This window comes from Diorhabda carinulata, chromosome 5 (genome assembly GCF_026250575.1).
Source record: "Diorhabda carinulata isolate Delta chromosome 5, icDioCari1.1, whole genome shotgun sequence".
In the NCBI taxonomy this organism is placed as follows: Eukaryota; Metazoa; Arthropoda; class Insecta; order Coleoptera; family Chrysomelidae; genus Diorhabda; species Diorhabda carinulata.
In genome coordinates, this window is record NC_079464.1 from 16,989,239 (window position 1) to 17,010,457 (window position 21,219).

Genomic DNA, 21,219 nt, shown 5'->3' on the forward strand with positions numbered 1-21,219 from the left:
ATTTATAAAAGAGGTATCTACGCCTAAGGTATATCAAATAAAATTGTTCTTAATTTTGATCTTTTACAAAAAACATTTTCTCTACGAAATTTTGTGAAAAGTCACCTTTTTATGTCCCATGTGCACTGTAAATTTATTTGATTTGGAATATTCATTTTTTCACGTTATTTTGACATAATATCGAAAAAGTACCCCATTTTTAATATAATAATATATAAAATAAAAATATCACCGACTTTTTCAAAAAAGCTGATATTTTGACGGCAGAATTTTCGATCGAAATTAGGATGCTCTTTGATATTATGTCAAAATAACATGATATATATGATATGATAAATAATTATTTCAAGGTGATTTTTCACAAAATTAAAAAATGTTTTTTGTAAAAAATAAAAAATTTAAAACGAAAAAATTTATTTTTTAAATTTTCACATAAATTTTAAGGTTATGTGTATTGTGGATACAAAAGTGGTAGATTTTCTTATTACCTACAACTTTCCTATTTGACTTTTTTCGATAGGACTTGTAGTTTTGCTAGAAATCGAGATAAACCGTTTTTTACCCTTAAAAACTCACCCAAATAGGTTTCATTCTACTATTATTTTTATTTCCCTTTTTATTATTTTTAAAAGCTTCTACCCTGGTCTAAATATTAATATTAAAAGCTTAAATTTCCACCATATTAAACAATCTTTTTAAGGTAACTATTGAAAAAAAAATAGTCGGCTTATTTTGCCCACCCTAAAAAAACATTCGTAAGATTGCTTTTGTGAACATTTAACTGTTAGTGCAGGCAAATTAGGAGATTTTGAGCTAAAACCTTAAATTAAATTAGGAGGTTTTGATTTTCTAGATTCTAGGAGGTTTTGTGATACTGATCAAGTCTAACAGCTCTTAACAAAATTGCGGGCACGGATTTTCGAAATTTTGGGACTTGAAACTCGAATAACTTGAAAATTATGAAGAATTCGAAAAAAAAAAAAATTTCCGTAACAAAGAATTTAGAATACAAAATTCTCTAAGAAATAGTATCCCAAGTATTTGTGCCTAACTTCAAAATTTTCACCTTAAAATGGGTTTATACACTCAAAAATATTTTGAATAGTGAATAACTCGAAAACTATGAGGAATTCGAATAAAAGTTCCAAAACAAAAAATGTAGGGCACAAAATTCTTTACTGATTGTTCTTCAAGCATTTTTTCCTAACCTCAAAAGTTTCACCATAAAATGGGTTCATGTACTTAAAAACATTGTAAATTGCGGATAACTCAAAAACTGTGAGGACAAAAAAATGTTTAAATTTACACATTTATGAGTCATCTGGGATCTATAACACGAACGATAAATTTCTCGTTGAATTTGCTTAATTATATGGCGAGTGATGAAATATATCCATTGAAACTTCAAGTGCTCATGAGACCAATATACCTCTTGATCTCGCAAGATTTTCGAAAATTTCATAAGTCGAAAATTCTATTCTAGCTTACCTAAGTAGAAAATAGATGTCTTTACAATCATGATGCATTTTGATTTTTTGAAAATGAAGTAGTTTTCCAAGAGTTAGAGCATTTTCCATGTGCGCCTGGAACGTAAATGACTGGAGATCTTTTTTGTAGAAAATTGTGTACTTCATATTTTTGATTCAAGTAGTTTTTTTCGAATTCCTCTTAGTTTTCAAGTTATTCGCGTTTCAAAATTTTTTTGAGCTACAAGTTATAAAATTTCGAAAATCTGTGCCGTATTTTTGTTGAGAGTTGCTAGGCTTACAACTGAAAATCTCTGAGAATCTAGAAAATCAGAAGCGCCGAATTTAATCCTATTTTACCAGTATTATGTACAATAACATTAATTTGCAAGCACTAATCCAGAATATTAATTCTGTATTTTATCAGTATAACAAAGAATATTTTAAATTTTATATGTCAATGATTTGTCTAAATCTATTAAAGAGTCATATTGAAACTTTAAGCATAACTTGGGTGCTGTGACTACTTGGATGTTATCAAATGATTTACAACTGCGGTTTCTTGTTATTTCTGTATATATTCACAGTTTTACCAAAGATATAAACATATACCAGGACAGTTACTATACAAGTTAATGTTTGAAGGATAAACTATTTTTTGGATTAGAATTTTTTATAAGAATGAAATTACCTTGACAAAGGATGTTCCAATCTATTAAAGAAATTTGTTCCATGATCAAAATGACTAAACAATCTACTAGACGGGAAGCCAGGTCTCATTCCTCCCTCATCCACATTTAACCTTTGAGTTAAATCACGTACCTTAAAATGAAAGCAGATTTTTGTACATGAACGAATTTAAATAATAATTTTGTCTTACCCTAGAAAGAAGAGTAGAAAATAGATTTTCAGCTGTAAGTATTTCGAATCCTTCGTCGTCATCCTCGTCGCCAGAACTTACGGAGTCGGCGTGTTCTAAATTAGACTTTCTAGTACGTGTGGTCCTATAAATTAAAAAAGAAATATAATGTAAATTATACAGAAACTAAATTATTGTAGGTTGTCTAAATTAAGATTTTGAGGCTATTGTTTATGTTCAATAGTTGGCAACAATTGAGGTACATGTTATTAGGTAGATGAAAGCAGATTATATACTCACATCTCCAAAAGTCTTTTCCCATCTAGTTATTTAATGAAAAAATATTTTGTGAAGCAAAAAAATTTAAATTTACGTATTTACGAGTTCGTTTTACCGCCTCTTCTTGCAATCAATTGGCCAACGCGTCTCAGCATCCCGAGTTATCGATAACATGATCAGCCATATTGTTCCACTCTTCTTGAACGGCAGTAGTCAGGTCTTGATCGGTTACAGGTGGGTTTTCTCGATTGCATATTGCTCTGCTAATATAATCTCACACAAGTTCAATGGGATTCATGTCTGGCGAATTCATTCTTTGGATATCTCCTTCCTCTAGGATGTTTTGCACCATTTCCGTGTTATGTGGTCTAGCATTATTATCATCTTGAAAAATTAAATTTACCCCATATTCATTGCGCAAGTGCTGAACTATCGGTCTTATGTTTTCATTCTATGTGGTACCTGTCATTGTTCACTAAATGACAATAAGTGGTGTACAGTGACCATATATTATTCCACCCCAAAACATCACGGATTCGCCGTGATAGGGAACAACAGTAAAATTGAGTCGTGGAAACCAAATCGGGACTCAACGAAAAAAAAAACGTTACGCCATTGTTGTAAAACCCAATCCCTGTGCTTTTGAGCCTATTGAAGACGGTCAACTATGTATCGTCGTAAAAAGCTAGGCACCCTTAAAGGTCTTCTTGCCCTGGATTAGATTGGACAAGAAATTGCACATATAAAAAACTGATTGCACGAACTTTGCATGTTTTTTCCTTTTAATTATTGATGTACCAACTGCTGCAAAAGGTAATTCCTTAATAAAACATCTATTTCTCGAATGGTTCCTGCTAACTTTAGGGCAACATCTTTTCTTAGAGTTGTACTTTGATTTCTACCTGCATCTACTCTGAAATATATGTTCAATTCATATAGAAAAGCTATTGTTGATGGCTACTTCTTTCATTGAACTTAGACATAACCTCATCGATACTTTGGAAAGTACTCTCACTTCTTGCTGCAAAAAAAGTGTGCTTCAAACACGAAAGCACTTGTTTTATATGATAAATTTTGTAGGCGCCATCTGGAGTGCCATGCATTCAAACGGGCGCGGGTTAAACACCTGGGGCAAACCCCACAACCTGCCTAACGACATCAAAGTGTTCAAGCCGAAACGCCTGATTGGCTTCTCAAAGGACATCGGACTTTGGTGACGTCAAGTGGGGCACTACGGGCTTATCTGGAGGCCTATGTGGTCAACGGCTTCAAAGGCCGCCCACACCTATGAACTATGAGGTAGGAACCGTCCGAGATATAACGTTAACGCAAAAGATGTATTGGGAAAATTAATTCAAAAAGAAATATAATGAAAATAGATGCGGGTCGATATATAAACTCTTGACGCAAAAAATGTAATGTGAAAATTGAATTGAAAATAGATGTTGTGAAAGTAGAAGCCGTCCGAGTTGTAACATATTAAAGATGTATGAAAATAGTTATAGTAAAGAATAAAAGTTATTATGAAAGTTCCGAGATATAACATTAACGGAAAAGATGTATTGTGAAAATTGATTAAAGAAGAACAATAATCAGATAATGGCGCAACCTCTTCGGTAAACCAAGACGTTTTTTAATATGATATGCTAACTTATCACCAACTTTTATTTTTATTTCAAGTGTGTTCTTTTCTGTGAATTTTGTTTATCTATTTAAGCACGACATTTTTATACAAATTGGTGTTGATAAAGAATTTATAATATTATTAATGTTAATGAATTTCATGAGAATTTGTTTGGTGAAAAATTAATATTAAAACCAAACATTCATTTAGAAGTTATCCGATTGAGGCTCAAAAACAACACTTTATGATCAACGAAAAGTGGTAGAAGTTTACCTAAGTCTATGGAAAGCGTCCTTCCTAGAATCTTCATTGTCGCTATCTCTAGGGTGATGGAAAGCTTGAAATGGTGAAGACTCATCTTCCGAATCTCTATCGCTGAACAATGAACTAAAACAATGAATACAATATAAAGTGTATAATACTTTTACTGAGTTGTGACTGAAAAAAGGTATGTAATACTATAACAATAAAATTTGTAAGATATTTGACTTAACTTGTTTCAAATTTGACCAAACAATACTTTGTATTTAGAGTTTTCCAATGTTTAGTTAACGCTTAATAAACATATTAATGGGATTCACACTGTTTTGTGAGGCAATAACCTGTTGCCTGTTTGCCGAGATGGATACTGAATTTCATGAAAAAGTGAGTGACATCATTTTCGATTCATACTATCTCATTTAGAAAGTCAAAAAGAGTTGTAGGTGTAATTCTATCTCTATACCTACACTTCAAAATAAATTTTGTTTTGGAATAATTTTTCCAATTCTCTTTAGTGAGGTGAGTTCCCAACTTAACACATGTTTAACTAGCACGGAAATATTTCAAATACACTTTTTAAGAATTCAGATATATAGAATTTCATAAATGACACAATGAAAAAAGCTAATAATAATTTATCTAAAATTGCTTTGTTAAATTCTGAACCAACTCCTTGGTTCAGATAAAAACCAAATAGAAACTTTAAAAAATTGGGTTTATAGACTACTCTTACGAGTATCATGACAGAACACCGAACCAACGTACCCCTATTACAAGAAATTGATCCACGTACAAGGCTGCTAACCAGAATAAACAGCATGTATCTGCAGTATCTGGGACATATAGCTAGAGGATCAGGAACAATGGAACGATTAATCATAGAAGGGAAAGTAGAAGGAAAATGCCCAAGACACAGATCTTCCACTAGATGGGTAGACCAAACAAAATCCTTAATAAATATGAGACTGCATCATGCCGAAAAGATTGCACAGGATAGGCAAACATGGAATCAACTGCTGTGTGGGTTTTCTTCACTTGAAGAAAATTTTTCACAAAATAATCGTTATTATTTTTGAAAACTACTTATGTAATGAAAATAAACTCCATCATCTTTAGCTGGAGAACTGGAAAAAGTAAATATTGTGCTCAACATAGAAATATCAATGAAAAATCTTCAACAATATATCTCAGCTGTTTAATTGTCATTCTACCACAAAGTTGAGGTATTTTTTCTCTTAAATTATTAAGTTTAGTAAATTTTTCAAGCAACGTCGATAAATATTTGAATAATCTCAAAGAAAAATATAATTTTGAGATAAATCTGATAATCTGGAAAGTCACTTGAAAGCAACCACAAGTAAAAATTCTTTATGAAAAGTATACCAAAAAAAAATTCAACATTACATTTGTTGGGAGCAGGACGGCTGAAGTAGGAGGTTTTTAAAAAATTGTTTTGGTTTTGCATCAGTATCAACTCTATCTGTAAAACAAAAGCATACTAGAGACAAATCAGCACTAACAGATAGAACAATCTGGTCAAGTAGATTGAGAATCCAACAGTAATTGAGTTGTTTAAAGATTTTACAATAATCTTCTTATGTTACCTAAACTTGTTTCCGATACTATATGTTGACAATTTATAGTTATTGGTTTATATTGGAAATGCCTCAATTATAATATGCAGTAATACTAATTTTTTTCAAAACTTAGATCTTTTTAATTCAATTTTCATATTATAGATAATCTGATATATGCCACGACAATGATAATATTTATTTTTTGACAAATTATTGTATATAAAAACAGTTGGGAATGTTAAAAATGTAGACTATAGGAAAGAAAACTAATTGGTGTTTACTATTATTAATAAAATTCATTCTTACTTGAGTCTCCTGGTTCCTCTTCCAAATTTGGTTTTGCTCCTATTAGTCATTGTACTTGTTGTACTAGCCGTATCGCTCGGTTCTAAGCTTCCTGCTCTTGGAGTTACATAACCTCCACCTTCCACAGCTATCGGAATAATGTATTCCCTAGGAGATTTTCTTATTGGTTCGCCACTTGAAGCAACAGTTTCTGTATCGGATTCTTGGGTTGATTGCCTTGACAAATTGGATCTGGAATTCAACCATGTATGTTAAAAGAGTTATAGGATATATTATAAATAAGCTAGACATTTTCTAAATTGCTAGTAATTTATATATTTCTAAAAATGAATCCTTGAATAACAAATAAAATTTTGAAGCCAGCTTTCCTAACCCACACAAAAGTGAAAATCACTGTCTATCATCACGACAGCGCCATTCACAATTACATAATTACATTTGGTCTTTAAAGAAAAGACAAACCCTCCTCAGACATAGTAATTGTTAGTGTTAGTATAGGGGGGGTACACCAAAGCTATGGTACAAATAAGAAGATTGTGTAAGAATTTAAAGAAACTTTAAGTCTAGGTGAAGTGGTTGTTAAAAACTGCTGAAAAAGAAAACCAAGATTACAGTAAAGTATCTGGAAAGGTGTAAGTAGGGACTATAATTAAGATGAAAAATACTATAGCATAAACCTACTTCAATTTTTAGCTAGATAAAGATTAAAGGTAGCATCTTATACAAAATTTGAACTTAAATAACTTAAAAAACAAAAGTAGAAACTACATGTCTCCGCTTTAATTAGGTTGGGGACAATAGCAAAATATTTTTTTGCTGTAATCAACAATGAATGTCTAAAGGTCATTATTTCTAGAGATTTTCAGAAATACAAACCAGTCTAAGGAGACAGAAAAAGGGTAAGCCAATTAAAAAGGAACCTGGGATCCATTCCCTATGTAACCAAAATAAATTGAGAAGTAGCTCATCTTTCAGTTGTCCAAGCTATAACAATAAAATTAATTTTTAAACAAACCAAAACTCAGGATCTAAGTAATGCATGAAGACATAGTAGATCGTGAATTTTTATATTAAATTCTAGTATTTCACGCACAAAGGAATGTGAAAATGTTTGAGAACCCACTAGAAACGTTGAATATACACAAAAATTCGGTTAAAAAAAATGAATTTCTCCATGATTTTAAAAATAAACAATGCCCACTTCTATGAGCTTTTTAACCAGTTTTGAGCTGTATATCAAGCAAATTCAAAAGTATGGCATCTATCCATCCGAGTCGTTTTGCTACTACATGATACAGAGCTCCGGACTTCAAACCCAAAAAACCATGCTATGCTAAACTATGCTTAATCAACCTCATACAGCCAGACCTCTCGAGATAAATCTAAAAGAATAACAATTTGCACGTTATTGAAAGGGTAAACATATTAAAACGATTCTTTAAGAACTGCTTGATGAGGGAAAATATTTTACTAAAATCGGAACCTCTGAAATGTAAAACGTCAAAACGTTTAGTTATGATTCAATTTTTGAATTACAAAAAGTGGTTAAAAGTTTCATATTATTCAGAATTACAAACTCTAGTCGGGAGATAATTTCTCATTATATTTTTGTACCTTTATTATAAAGTTAAAGTACTTCAAATTTCAATAGGTTGTTCAATTACTTAGGTTATACTTCTTTCTCTCCTGTAACTTTACTGGTGTGATTATATAGTTATCGAATATTCTTGAGTGTCTTTAAGTGCCTCAGATTGCTCTGACTATGTTTGAAAAGAATCAGATTGGTGATAAAAGCAGGTAATAAAGAGAAACCTTTGTCTTTGTTAAGAAGACATATAGAGCCCTCAAGGGTATATTATAACTATAGCTACTTACTTTTGAGTTGGATATGTTCGTGGGGCAGGTGGTTTAGTTTGCGACGGGCTTTGAACAGACTCTTGGCTATCTTGTTTTTCAAAAGCTATTGGTATTATTCGTTCTCTAGATGAATTATCCAATTTTGGTCGCGGCAGAGTAATATCTGCGACAACTTCGGTTCGCTGGGGATTATAACCTAAAAAAAAGGGGGCATTTTCAGCAACAATAAACTCGGATTTATGGTTTTTGCTAAGATAAATACACTTTACAAATAGTAGTTAACTCAGTATAGAACAGAAAACAATTGTACAAAAGTATGGAAAATCGTAGTTACATTCATTCGTTTAGTTCAGTCATAAGAAAAATAAACATTAGAGCCACATATCTAATTCTCCAACATTCAAAGAAAAAATATTAGTACATATACAGTGCTATTGAATTGAAATAATATAAAATAAGATAGAAAAGCGAGAAATGAGAAAAGAATCAAGATAAAAATGACAAAATATCCAACAAAAGGGTTTACCTAACTCTTCAACAAGAAATAAAAGAAATGATACTCCTACTAATAAATCTAGCAGCTGATAAATATTATATAAAAGGAAAACGAGATTCTAGAAACTACAACACAAAAAATTTTACAGGATGAATAAGATGTCTGAGAGAGTTTGAGAAAAATATTAAATAGAGAAATAAAACACTCGAAGGAGACAAAAAATTCGAGAAATCAAACTTGATAAACATTCCCTTGGACCCAAACATTTTTTTTGTATTGTTACACTCTATATGGGGTGAGGATTTAAGGAAAAATAAAGGAAAAAATTATTTGAAATAAAAAGTTTAGCTCTAAAACTTTTCCCAAGGGCTTAGAGCAATCCTCATTATATTTCTTTGAAGGTACACCCTAGTTGTAGTACAAAAATTTTGTGTTTTTTATCTTTTGGACGATGATATATACTTTTATGTAAAGTGCACAAAAATGTGCGATGTGTAGGAAAAAATATTATATGTGATAAAGAAATGAAGAGTAATTGTACAAAAATCCAATGGATCAAGTACCCAGGACGGTCCAACCAAAATGTAAAACACATTTGAATCCGGTCCCTTCAACTGTGGAGAAGATTTAAAATAAAATACGTCATGCAATCCACATGGACCACTTTGGGCTGTAGGGAAAGTTCAGTTGCGGGACTATGAACCGTACCGGGGCCCAACGTTTTAAAAATTTTATTTAAAAAAGCCGAGTGTTGTAGTAAAAGATAACATTGAAAAAAACTTGAATTGATCGATCTGAGAAACAAAAAATATAAGTACAAAATATTGAACCAAAGCAAATTACAGATTATAGAAATAGAAAAATCTACAGAAACGATCACTTAACTAAAGCTTACTTAGAGCAGAAGACTTACAAATAGAAGAAATATTTATAAAAGAAACAACTACAACAAGAAAAACCACTAAGATTGGAAAGAAAATATATTGAACATTGAAAAATAAATAATAAGCTTATGGAAGAAGTCCTACAACTACTACTAAACAATAACCTCAGAAGCCATACAGAAAGTAAGCGAAAATAGGAAAACCACTAAAACAAGTTAATATGGCATCTGAAATAATAGAGAACATAGGAGAAAATGAAAAATAATAGTTCCTTTTTATATTAGATGTCATTTTAAACCCCAAAAAATATCCATGGATCCGAGGACAGGATTTGCGCAAATTTCAGAGGCATCACATTGACTATCATATCCAGTTCCAGAAGAAAAATAGAAAACAAACTCAAACTAGAGTTAACGTTGGAAAAACCTCAGGAAGGAAGGGAACATGCCAAACTTAATATTTATACCGAATAGAAGAACACTTATTTGAAGAAGGCTTTCGACGAAATGAGAAACATTGTCACAACATAAACGACGAATAATATGGAATCTACAGAAATCAGAGCAATGAATGAATTTAAACAATAATGCACGCTGATACCTTTCTATTTTTTACAGATCCTTTACACTGTAAAAAAAGATGAGTTGAAGCTCAACATTAAAAAACTAGAATTTCTATTTGCTGAAGATATATGGTACATATAAGTACAAAATTAAACTACAATACCTAACCAAAAAGAATGTACGAGTATGTACAATATATTATTAACATTTCATATGAATGTATTACTTTTTATTTGTCTTATTCAACTTGGTTTAATCGTTACTTCTTTTTTTACCATCAATTAATTGACAAACAAATAAATGAGAAAAAAAGAAAAGATCAAAATCGAAGGAAAAAACAGAACAATTGATAAGATTCAATTATCTATAGAAGAATCGGGAAATATGGTCGAAGAAATTAATCATAGATTGAAAAAGCTGGAAAACTCTTTAACATTGTAAAGTCTACCGTTTTGGGAAGAACGTTATAACACATGAAATAATAACACCTGTACAAAAAGAGGTTAGGTCATCAATAATATACACCAGTGATCTTGGAGCCTAACAAAACAAACATGAATAAATAAAGTGGTCGAAGAAAATAAATGAAAATATTGATTAAATGAAGAATTAAGATTTGCATGAGGAGGAGTACAAAAATTATAAGTTAGCTCGCATTTATGAAACAATAGAACTTCTTAGACATAAGATATTAAAGATCAATTTGAAAAAATGTATTATTTGAAAGTATGAGCGGAAGTATACGGTATAAACACATTTCGGAGCAATAATGTTTTAATGCATAGAGAAATTTCATTAATTACTATGAAATTATGAAAATTTTCTTAGTTTTGGTGTTTTTGTGTGACGAGCCCTGAAATATCACATTATCTAAATTAAAATCTAAATTAAGAAAATGTATTGATTAAGTTTGTATTGAGCATTCTTTTTTACCTTCAACGTTATGTGCCATTTCAGTCTTGAAGCCCATAGCCGGAGGTTTAGGAACTGGGTAGTTCAATTGAATCTCAGCCTTGGTGGTCTTTCTCCTAGGCAACGTTGCCGATTTGAGAGTGATTTCCGCAGACGACACTTTATTTTCTTCCACATCTTGTGGTTTGTCTTCAACTTTCTGGACATTCAAGTTATCGAATTTGGGTGGCACGTAAGGTTTTGGCCCAGGTGGTGGAGATAAAGGTTGTGTTAACATCCCTATATTGCCAGATGCTGATCTACCACTAACTCCGAAAGGTACTGGTGGTTTACGTTCAATACAGGGACGAGATTTCGACTTTCTTGCTCCTTCTTTGTCTAAGGCACTTGAAATAATATTTACGGCATTTCGAACGCGTTCTTTTTTCTGATCATCAGTCTCAGTTTTTGGTTTTTCCGCTGGTTCTTCTAATTGTTCCTTTTCTTCAGACTTTTTAACTGGTATTTTTTTATTTAAGGCACCTAGAAGAAGACATTAGAAGTAAAAATAATTCCCAACTAATGAAAATCTTTACCTTTTACTTTAATCGGAGTTGATGTTAAGCTAGCTTTTCTTTCGAATTCTTTTTTAAATCCATCTACGCTTACCCCTGGTATAAGTATCTTCTTTGGTTTTTCGGTAACTGTAGGTTTTGATTCGGTTGGCGATATTAGATTCTGGAATTTTTCCGCGGCTTCGAAGATTCTCGATTTTCTTCTCTCTATTGGTTTGGAAGGCTGCTCAGGCTCTGGTTCTTTTGTTTCTAAGCAAAAAAAATTAACCTCAAGCAATTATTAAGTTTATTTCTGACAATAAAGGCAAATCCGTGCAAAAGATATAATTCAATTATGCTATGTGCTTTTACACCTCAAACTCATGGTATTTGCTGTGGAAATTAATTATAGGTAAATAAAAAACCAATTGTACAAAAGGAAAGAAAATTATAGTTACATTCAATAAGAAATAGAAAAATTAAGTTATCCTTCAATGGATTCAGGGATTCATTATCTCAAAGTGAGAAACACTATGGAAGTCCAGAGTACTACACCTAGGAGCTTACGAAATGGACAAAGATCTCTTGCATCTACAACCATCCCACATTCTGGACATTCTAAAAGAAGTGGAGCTGGACGTTGTAGTAAAAGATGACATTACAATTTTTACAAGCTGATGTGCAATAAAACCATTAGTGTCTTTCTGAGCATATCTCTCTCAGCCCACTAAGTTAAGTTTTAAGAATTTCATGTTTCCGATTAGAACCAGTTACATTACAATTCAGCAGCCCTGATTTATTTAGATAACACTAACAGTAGCTCTGGGCGTGATTTTTCAAAGAATCGTAATCTTTAATTTTATTGATTTATTAAACTTGGAACTCTAATAGTATTTTCACTTTGGTGTGTAGCTGCCAATCTCCCATCCAGAGCGTGCATAAATCCATAAGAATTATACTTGCAGCGGTGGGAAATAAAAACCACGATTATCTGAACAAGTGTGCGGAATTTTTTTTCAGAAACACAGACACAAAGATCCAAGTTCTAGTACCGAAGCTAAACGTGAACAGACCAAGAAAACAATCAACCAGAAGGAGAGAAAACCCGAACAACGAGAAAATAATTGTTAAACAAATGGCAGAGAGTACGCAGACGCGTTAAAAGCAATTACAATTAAAATGACGGCGAACGGAGATGTTCTGTTTAAGTAGATTATGGTTTTCTATCGAGATTATTCAATTTTATGCTCGTACAATTTTTTACACACTTAGGAGCTGATCAATTTCAGGTAATCAACTAATAACGGTCAGAATCGAACTTTTACTTATTTTTTAGATTCTACTTAATTTCCATGCAATTATAGCATCACAAATATTCTTTTTAACACTCATTCTTTCACAATTCCCTGTTCTTGTTTTTATAGTGATCAATTTTGATTTTATTAAAATTAAGAAAAGTGGGGTAACCAAAGAGTGGAGTGCGAATGCAATAGAACAGTTAAGTTTATTAAATTTAATGCGAGGTTCTATTGAAACTGTCACTGAAGGATTGGAATTGAGCAGTTTAATGATTTTACGTTGATATTCCTGTTCTTAAATCCATTTTCCAATACCGTATTCTGAATTTAGCAAATATTAATCAAAAATTGATAATTATGCATATCAAAAATATATTTATTGGTATCAAAAATAAATATAAACTCACCTTTTTGCGGAGTTTCTTCCTTTTTGGGTTTCTCGGATTCGCCAACAGGAGCTTCTACAGAATTTTCATTTTTATCTGACAACACTTTCACTGCCTTCTTTTTTGTAGGCGCCTTGGACTCAGATTTTTTAACTTCACTTTCTTGTGGTTCTTTTTGTGTAGCCTCCTCTTTAGCAGGTTCAATTACGTTTTCTTTATTCAACGATTCTGCTACATTTTCCTGGCTAGGCATTTCGTTAATATTTTCTAGAATATTATTACTAATAGTTTTTGTTAATGACTTTTTGAGCTTCTGTGTTTTTTTCTTTTCGGCTTCCTCGATTATTTGTGTACAAGCTGCTCCTTGTAAATTAGGATCTACATCTTGTTCAATCTCCATTTCTTTGGGTGATACAGTTTGTGTTGAACTTTTATCTAAAGGCAACGGTTTGATTTCTTCCTGTTCTTCAATTTCTTTGTGCGCCCCATGTACTGTAATATCAGCTACGGTGTTTTCTTTGATTATCTTTTCTTTTCTCTTGTCCAAATTGGCTCTATCTGTACTAACAGTCGTTTCTAATTTTCTCTTTGGGGTAACTTTATCATCTAACAACATATTGAGTATTCTTCTTTCAGCCGGGTGAGATAATTCCATAAGACTACCAACAGATTGTGATCTAGTGGGAGCAATCGGTTCGGTCGGTTTTGACTGCGTGTTTTCGTCTCCAGTTAACATCAATTTTTCGCTTTCTAGCTGAGGAGGAGGAGGAGCTAATGCCAAAAGAACATCTAATCGAACTGGAGTTTGATTAGCCAAATCTTCGGATATATCTAGACAATTATCGCTGTAACCTTCGTTTACCCACCAATGGCTACAAATTTTTTCTACGTCAGCACGGTTTTTAGGATTTACTGTAAGCATTTCTCTTATCAATGGAGATGCAGCTGCAAAAAAAAAAGATTTACTGAAATTTTCCACTTTCTTGTGTATTCAGTTTTTTGAATATACGTCCTATAGATCTATTTTTCCTTTTTTAGTATTTCGTGGTTTGTTGAAGCGGGTTTATATTATTTATTACATTGAATCTAATTTTTTCTTGTGAAATTTTTATTTTGAAAATATTGTTTTAAAATGAGGTGTTGAAACATCCCAGGACACCAATTACGTGACTGTACCACTTGAGGATCAAATCCAATTTTTTTACTTTTTGAGGTGTGTAAGTTGAAAAATAAACATATAATTTAAAAATTAAAATCTATAGCACTTACGACTGGGTTTTGACGGCTCAAAATAATCTCCTTGTGAAATTTGTTTGACTAGTCTCTTGAAATTACTACCATCAAAAGGCATTGCTCCGTAGACTAGAGTATACAGAAGTACTCCAAGAGACCAACAATCCACTTCAGGACCTTGATAGGGGGTTCCTTTAACTATTTCAGGGGAAGCGTAAAGAGGTGAACCGCAAAATGTATTTAGTAGCCTTTGATCGTCGAATACGTTTGATAAACCAAAATCTGCTATCTAAAATTATAAAACATTTAATTAAATACGTTTAAAATAGACAAGTTACATATAAACCATTAATTTTGTTGCCTTTCAACATACTTTTGAAATTTTGGAAAAGAAAGAATATTTAGACATATAATGAATATTCCCAACAGTTCACATATTCCAAATATCATGAGAAGTGATCAGATACCATTCAATATACCAAAGCTTTTGATTTTATTTATTAGATCAACTTCGTAAAATGGAAATTTTCGCTATGTACAGGGTATACGACTAAGAGTTTAGTTTCAGTAAAAATATTTCCAGATGTTTACACCACGTCCATTTAAATCAGAAAGGGATCGCAACTTTTTTTATTGGATCATCAAGTTCCTTTTTGCATTTTTGGAATATATGAGAAATTTCAATATAACTTTACACCACTTTTGTGTAAATAAAGTGGAGTGAAAATTTTCCAGTTTTTTTTTTGAATGATGACTCCTGAAGTCAAAAAAAATTATGGATCCTTTTAGGCATGTTTCGAATAAAATTATATTGAAATAAATCATAAATTCTAAGAATACAATAGAAAATACATTGTTTCATTTACAAAAACAATGTTGTCATCGAATTTTGGTATAAAACAAAAAGTTTTAAACGAAATATTAACTCAGCTTATCATGATAACTGTATTTCGGATCTAATTGTATAAAGAGTTTCTAAAAGTTTAAGACATTACATTAAATGTTTAAATAATAATTTTACTAAATAAGAAATTAGACTAATATTTGATTTTCATACCTTTGACATGGTGTGTTCTGTAACCTTATATCAAGTTTTGAGACTTCTCCAGAAATATTTTTCCTATCGATGTAATTTTAAATAACACCAAAGTTTTATTCACAAAAAAATAAAATAATGTAGTATAAATGCGTGTTAATTCATAATAATTGTTCAAAGTGGCTACCAATCCGAGAATGTACATATTGAGCCCACCCAAAAAAAAATTCTTTGCAAAAATTGAAATAGTGTTTTTTGTTATTTTTTTATGTTTATGAACTAAGCATATAAAAATAAGGTAGTGTGTCTGTGTGTTTATATTTGGAAATTATCCTGTCAATGAGGCAAAAATTTCACCTGTTTAAATGTATATTATAGACTGTTTTTTTTATCACATATTATAATATAATACTATATTCTATGCCATAACAAATTGACAAAATAGTAACAATAAGGGAGGAAATTATAATTTTCTCCATTCTCCGTTTGAATGAAATAATATCAAATACTAGTTTTATTTGAATACAAATTTACTATAGACATGTACCAACACATCTTCGATACGACGTTTCGTGCCTTCACGAGGCAAACATATAGGTTTTTAATTAGGATATGCTTATTTATTATAATTATTAGTCAATTTAAGCGATATAGCTACGTAACTATCAATACAAAGCCAATGAATATAATATTTATATTAAAATCAGATTATTTAATTATTTTTGGTACGTATATACTTATTTGTATATTTTTTATTTCTGGTTTTGTTACAATTCTTTTGAATGGTCTTTTTTGTTTGATTTTAAAATCGCTTATTAAAGATAAGTATGAGAGTGTTTTTACCGTTGTTGTGAGCAAACCAAGAAATTTGATTGATGTGTAGTTGTTTTTGAGAATGATACACAGGTATTGAATTATCTGAACACAATTCGGGAAAATTCTGTCATTCCGTCGATGATATAAGATATAATTAAGGAAATTCCAAATAAGGGTACTACAAGTCGTTATTCCATTTATGCCCGTTATAGAAATAAAATAAATTCTTGTTTTTGAACATAAAAAAATACTTTACCATAACCATTACAATAAATATGTATGTTAACATTGATGTTCCTTATTTCAGGTAATGCTGTTTTGGCAAGCCTAAGCCAGAAATCACTAGGAAATAAGCTGATCTGCAGCAAACATTTCAGTGAAAATATTAGTCAATCTAAAAGATTGCCTACTACTGCTGTACCATTCCGCTACAAAAATGATGAAGGTTCAGAAAGTGAATCGGATAGAGACAATTGGATGAACAAATAATCCAATTGAATGTTTTTTCACATCCACAAACATATTCAAATAGCGATTTTATTGCCCCAACTCATTCCAGAAACATTGACATGTCAGATAGTTCTATCAGTAACCATGAAGATGAAGAGTGGTTGAAAGAGTTACAGAACCTTCCATCTTGTTCTATGGGAATTGGAGGTAGGAAGCAGTCATTGCAAGAAGAAAATGAACGAGCGTACAAGTAACTAGATGGCGTGCAAAATTGCCTCAAATGGTTTTAACATTGTCACTGTTCTATTATCCTATTCTGAAAATTCTAGATTACAGAAGCTCGTTTTTTTAAGAGATATGTTTTTTAAGTTATCATTTATTTGTTAATGGATTTATTCATTAAAATTAGTTCCCGTATACAATTGCTGGTGGTTTTATTTGGATGCTGGTTTTAAGGTTCAAGAAATATAACAATAAAATATAAAATAAAAATCAACAGTAATATTTATTAATAAATAATAAAATTATCGATAAAAAATAATAATAATTTGATAATAAGTTTGATTTGGTTTAAAATATTTGTTAATTGACATTTGACGAAAGCTACTTTTTTTTCTTCTTTGCTGCTATATCACGAATTCGTTTCAGCTGTAGTAAACTCACAGAATCACTCTCTGTTTGTTTTTCAAACCATCTGAGAGCTGTTTCCAGAGACTGATGTGCTTGAGATGGTCCTACATCATTTTCCACATCTAGATTTTCTTCTGTTTCATCTTCTTGCATGTTTTCTAGGATTTCGTCATCCGACATAATCTGTAAGCCTTGATCATTATTGTCACAAGTGACCCACTCTTTGATATCATCATCATCACAATCCTGGCATATTTGTATCTTTAACATTAGCACATTCATATCCTCCAAAATAAAATCATCCATACTGGTTATTGAATTTTCATCCTCCCTATCAAGTACTTTGTTTCTAGCCTTGTTTAAAGTACTCCTTTTAATCAAATCCTATGTAACAACACTCCTTTAAATTCATTCCCTTAAAAAAATGATAAAACGACTTCATAAACAGATAACAACCTACGTAAAAGTTGTTTTTTGTTAAGTCGTCTCGATAATACTTTGATCTATTGGTTGTAGCAAGAATGTCACATTAGGAGGTAAGATTTAGGAGAATTTTACTTTAAACTTTCCATTTTTTCTAACAATGGAACCGAAGGATGGGTTGGCGCATTATCCAGTAAAAGTAATACATTACCTTGCTTGCCAATTTCGTTTTTTTTTTTACTTCTGGGATAAAAGTGTTGTCATATCAGTCAATGAATATTTCAGAGTTCACCCGTGCGCTTTTTTGATTTTTATAAATTAAGGGCACTCTGATATTATTAAAACATCTGGGGTTTTTTATTTTCCGATGAGGAGCAAAGGTATTTTATGGGACCCGGTAGCGTTAGCGCAGACTAATATAGTTACTCGTTCTTTGTTAGTTTTATATCCTGGAGCTGAATTCTCTCGCCTAGAAACTAAAGATTTTAAAGTTAATGATTTTCAGTTTAATCAACATTATAAACAAAATCCGAGTTATAGTTATTTCCATCCAATTTCTTCATAAAATCACCTTTAAAAAAGTTTACTGCGTCTACATTAGCTATCATTTTGTCACCTTGTATTTCCAATTCATGAACTATATGAAGAGATTTAAATCTGTATAACCAGCGATTAGTGGCGACAAACTATTCAACACCACATAATTTTTTATTTAACTGTTGATCGTTTTTGTAAAATCCAACATTACAAAGCGACTTCTAAAAGTTCGTTTTTCGGTTTCTTCATCATTTTCCGATGTTTACTCCCGTCTTCACTATCTAATTTGCAGGTGTAAAACAAAATTGAATCGGCATTCTTTTTAATATCACTTATCGTGGATGTACACCATACTCATCATTCTAACTTACGACCGGTTTCTACTTTTTTTAATGAATCATTAATATTTATTTTGAATTTAAGCGATAACTCCACTCTCTTATGCTTTGACATTTTCAAATATTTAGACGCGACACGCACATCACAATTGCTAACTAATTAAAACTGTAACGAAACGCGTGGGACAGCGATCCCGTGGGACGCGGGCGAGGTAATGCCAGTTCCGACTCGTTCGTGCTTGCATAAATTCGACTTTTAGTACATATGTTAAACATTTTGTAACTCGGCTCAATATTACTTAATTATTTAATTGGTCGCAATTGATAGTCCGAATAATCGCGAATCCGTATAACTGAGTGCCGAATAATCGCGAATCCGTATAACTGACGGCCGGATAATCACGAATTCGTCTAACTGAGTGCGAGATAATCACGAATCCGAATAACTCTGAGGACCGGATAATCGAGTTTTCTACTGTATGTATGTGATTAGAGAAGTTCTACTGTATCTCAAATTATTTTGAAAGCATCTCAAGCTTATTATCACGTTTTCTAGAAATTTTTTCTATTCGTCTTTCAGGTACATCTTCTTCTATTGTTGATATTGTGTCTAATGTCTAACTGCAGATGTTTTTTTGGGTCTGGTTTTCAACTGTAGACTTTTCGCATATTTTTTCAACATACTAGTTTACTCTAGGTCTTTTGCTCCTCCTCGGATATTATTATGGTTTTCTGTTGTATATTTCGATATTGATAACACATTGATTTATTACTACAGTGGTAAACAGGCGTTTTAAACTTTCTGATAGTAGTTTTTGATATGTACTTACCTTTGCGTTGTTATATTCGTCAAGTAAAATATTCTCTAATTTGAGATCTCGATGACATATTTTGTGTTTATGGCAGTAATAACAAGCTGTGGCTATCTGCCTAAATATCCTCCTAGCTTCCTCTTCGTCAAGTACTTTACGTTCAGATAAATAATCATACAGTTCACCACCTGCAGCATATTCCATGACTAGAACCATTTTTTCTCTATTTTCAAACACTAAAAAACAAACAGAAATAATAATTAATGGCATATTGCTAATTTGAAAAGAAATTCGAGGGTTGCTACTTAAGTTTTGAGATATGACAATACTAATATAAATATATCAAATCTGAAATTGCCACTATAAAGTTTGATATTTTTAATGGTGAACATACTCAGAACGTGTTTTCATAAGAGTGCTATTTGAGTTGTTTGCAGATACTTCATTCATGAATACCAATAAATGGTATCAAAACGCAAACATTTTCATGCGATTATTTTCTATGACTTTAGACGTGGATTAAACCAACAGCAGTGTGGCGATCAACTCGCTTCGATTTTTGGTGAAGAAGCACCATCTCGAGCCACCATATTTCGCTGGTTTCCAAATTCAATAGTGGCCGCACATCGCTACAGGATGAATTTCATGAAAGTCGTCCAATCTCGGCTACTGTACCAGAAAACTTCGACGTTGTGGGTAAACTGATATTGCAAAATCTACTTGGTCATTAGATCCACTCGCATACATTTGGCTTCCAAAAAGATTTCTTCGCGTTGGATTACGCATAATTTGACAATCGCTCAAAAAAAGCTCGTGTCAATCACATGAAACTAAAGAGCAATCGACTGTATGGTCCTTTTAAGACGAGCCGAATCCAACAAAAGTTATTCGGAATAACTGCACATATCGCCACCGTTTCGTTAGAGCAACATAGAACGGTCAATTGCGAATGGTACACTAGTATTTGTTTGCCAGAAGGGTTCGAAAAAATCAGAGAAACCAATCGCAGAACACGAACTATTTTGCACCATGACAATTCGGGTTCTCACGCATCAATTCAAACAAAAACCTTTTGAATAATTAAAACATCGAATTGATGGGTCATCCATCATACAGTCCTTGTTTGGCACCCTATGATTTCTTCTTATTTCCGCAGACTTCTTATTCCGCAAAAATAAATTGCGAGGTCAACGTTTTTCTACACCTAAAGAAGCGTTTTATGCGTTCAAATCATATGTTTTGGAGGGAAAAAATACTTCGACAATTGGTTCAAATGCATGAAAAAGTGTATTAATCTTAATAGAGAATATATTGGAAAACAATAAAACCATATCAAATTATAAGCGTTTGTTTTTATTTGTGTGAAAACTTAAATAGCAACCCTCATCATATGATTAATAAAATTAATTCAAGTGTTGTGGAAAAAATTGAAAAAACAAAAAAAAATTATGATCAACCCCACTTCAACAATAAATTACTTTTGCAATGACTGATAAAATCGAAAATTTAGAAAAAAAATCTATTTTGCACATTCCAATTTTTGTTTCCAACATAAGCTATAAAAATCCGAAGTGGAAAAGAATTTATTTCCACGGTACTTAAATGAAAAATCGAAATTTTCGATGCGGCACATCTAAATATCA

At 31.7% G+C, this 21,219-nt stretch overlaps 1 protein-coding gene across 1 annotated transcript in view; it reads right to left on the minus strand.

Moving 5' to 3' along the window:
• The window catches only part of LOC130894589 (uncharacterized), a 62,579-nt gene that overhangs the window by 22,911 nt on the left and 18,449 nt on the right, over positions 1 to 21,219 (minus strand). The window contains exons 4-13 of the mRNA XM_057801501.1: positions 19,595 to 19,812; positions 14,571 to 14,823; positions 13,323 to 14,246; positions 11,660 to 11,887; positions 11,106 to 11,606; positions 8,248 to 8,425; positions 6,373 to 6,603; positions 4,502 to 4,615; positions 2,347 to 2,470; positions 2,158 to 2,288 (exon numbers count right to left, since the gene is read on the minus strand). Coding sequence (XP_057657484.1) covers positions 2,158 to 2,288; positions 2,347 to 2,470; positions 4,502 to 4,615; positions 6,373 to 6,603; positions 8,248 to 8,425; positions 11,106 to 11,606; positions 11,660 to 11,887; positions 13,323 to 14,246; positions 14,571 to 14,823; positions 19,595 to 19,812 — 2,902 coding nt within the window. The remainder of the gene's footprint in view (positions 1 to 2,157; positions 2,289 to 2,346; positions 2,471 to 4,501; positions 4,616 to 6,372; positions 6,604 to 8,247; positions 8,426 to 11,105; positions 11,607 to 11,659; positions 11,888 to 13,322; positions 14,247 to 14,570; positions 14,824 to 19,594; positions 19,813 to 21,219) is intronic.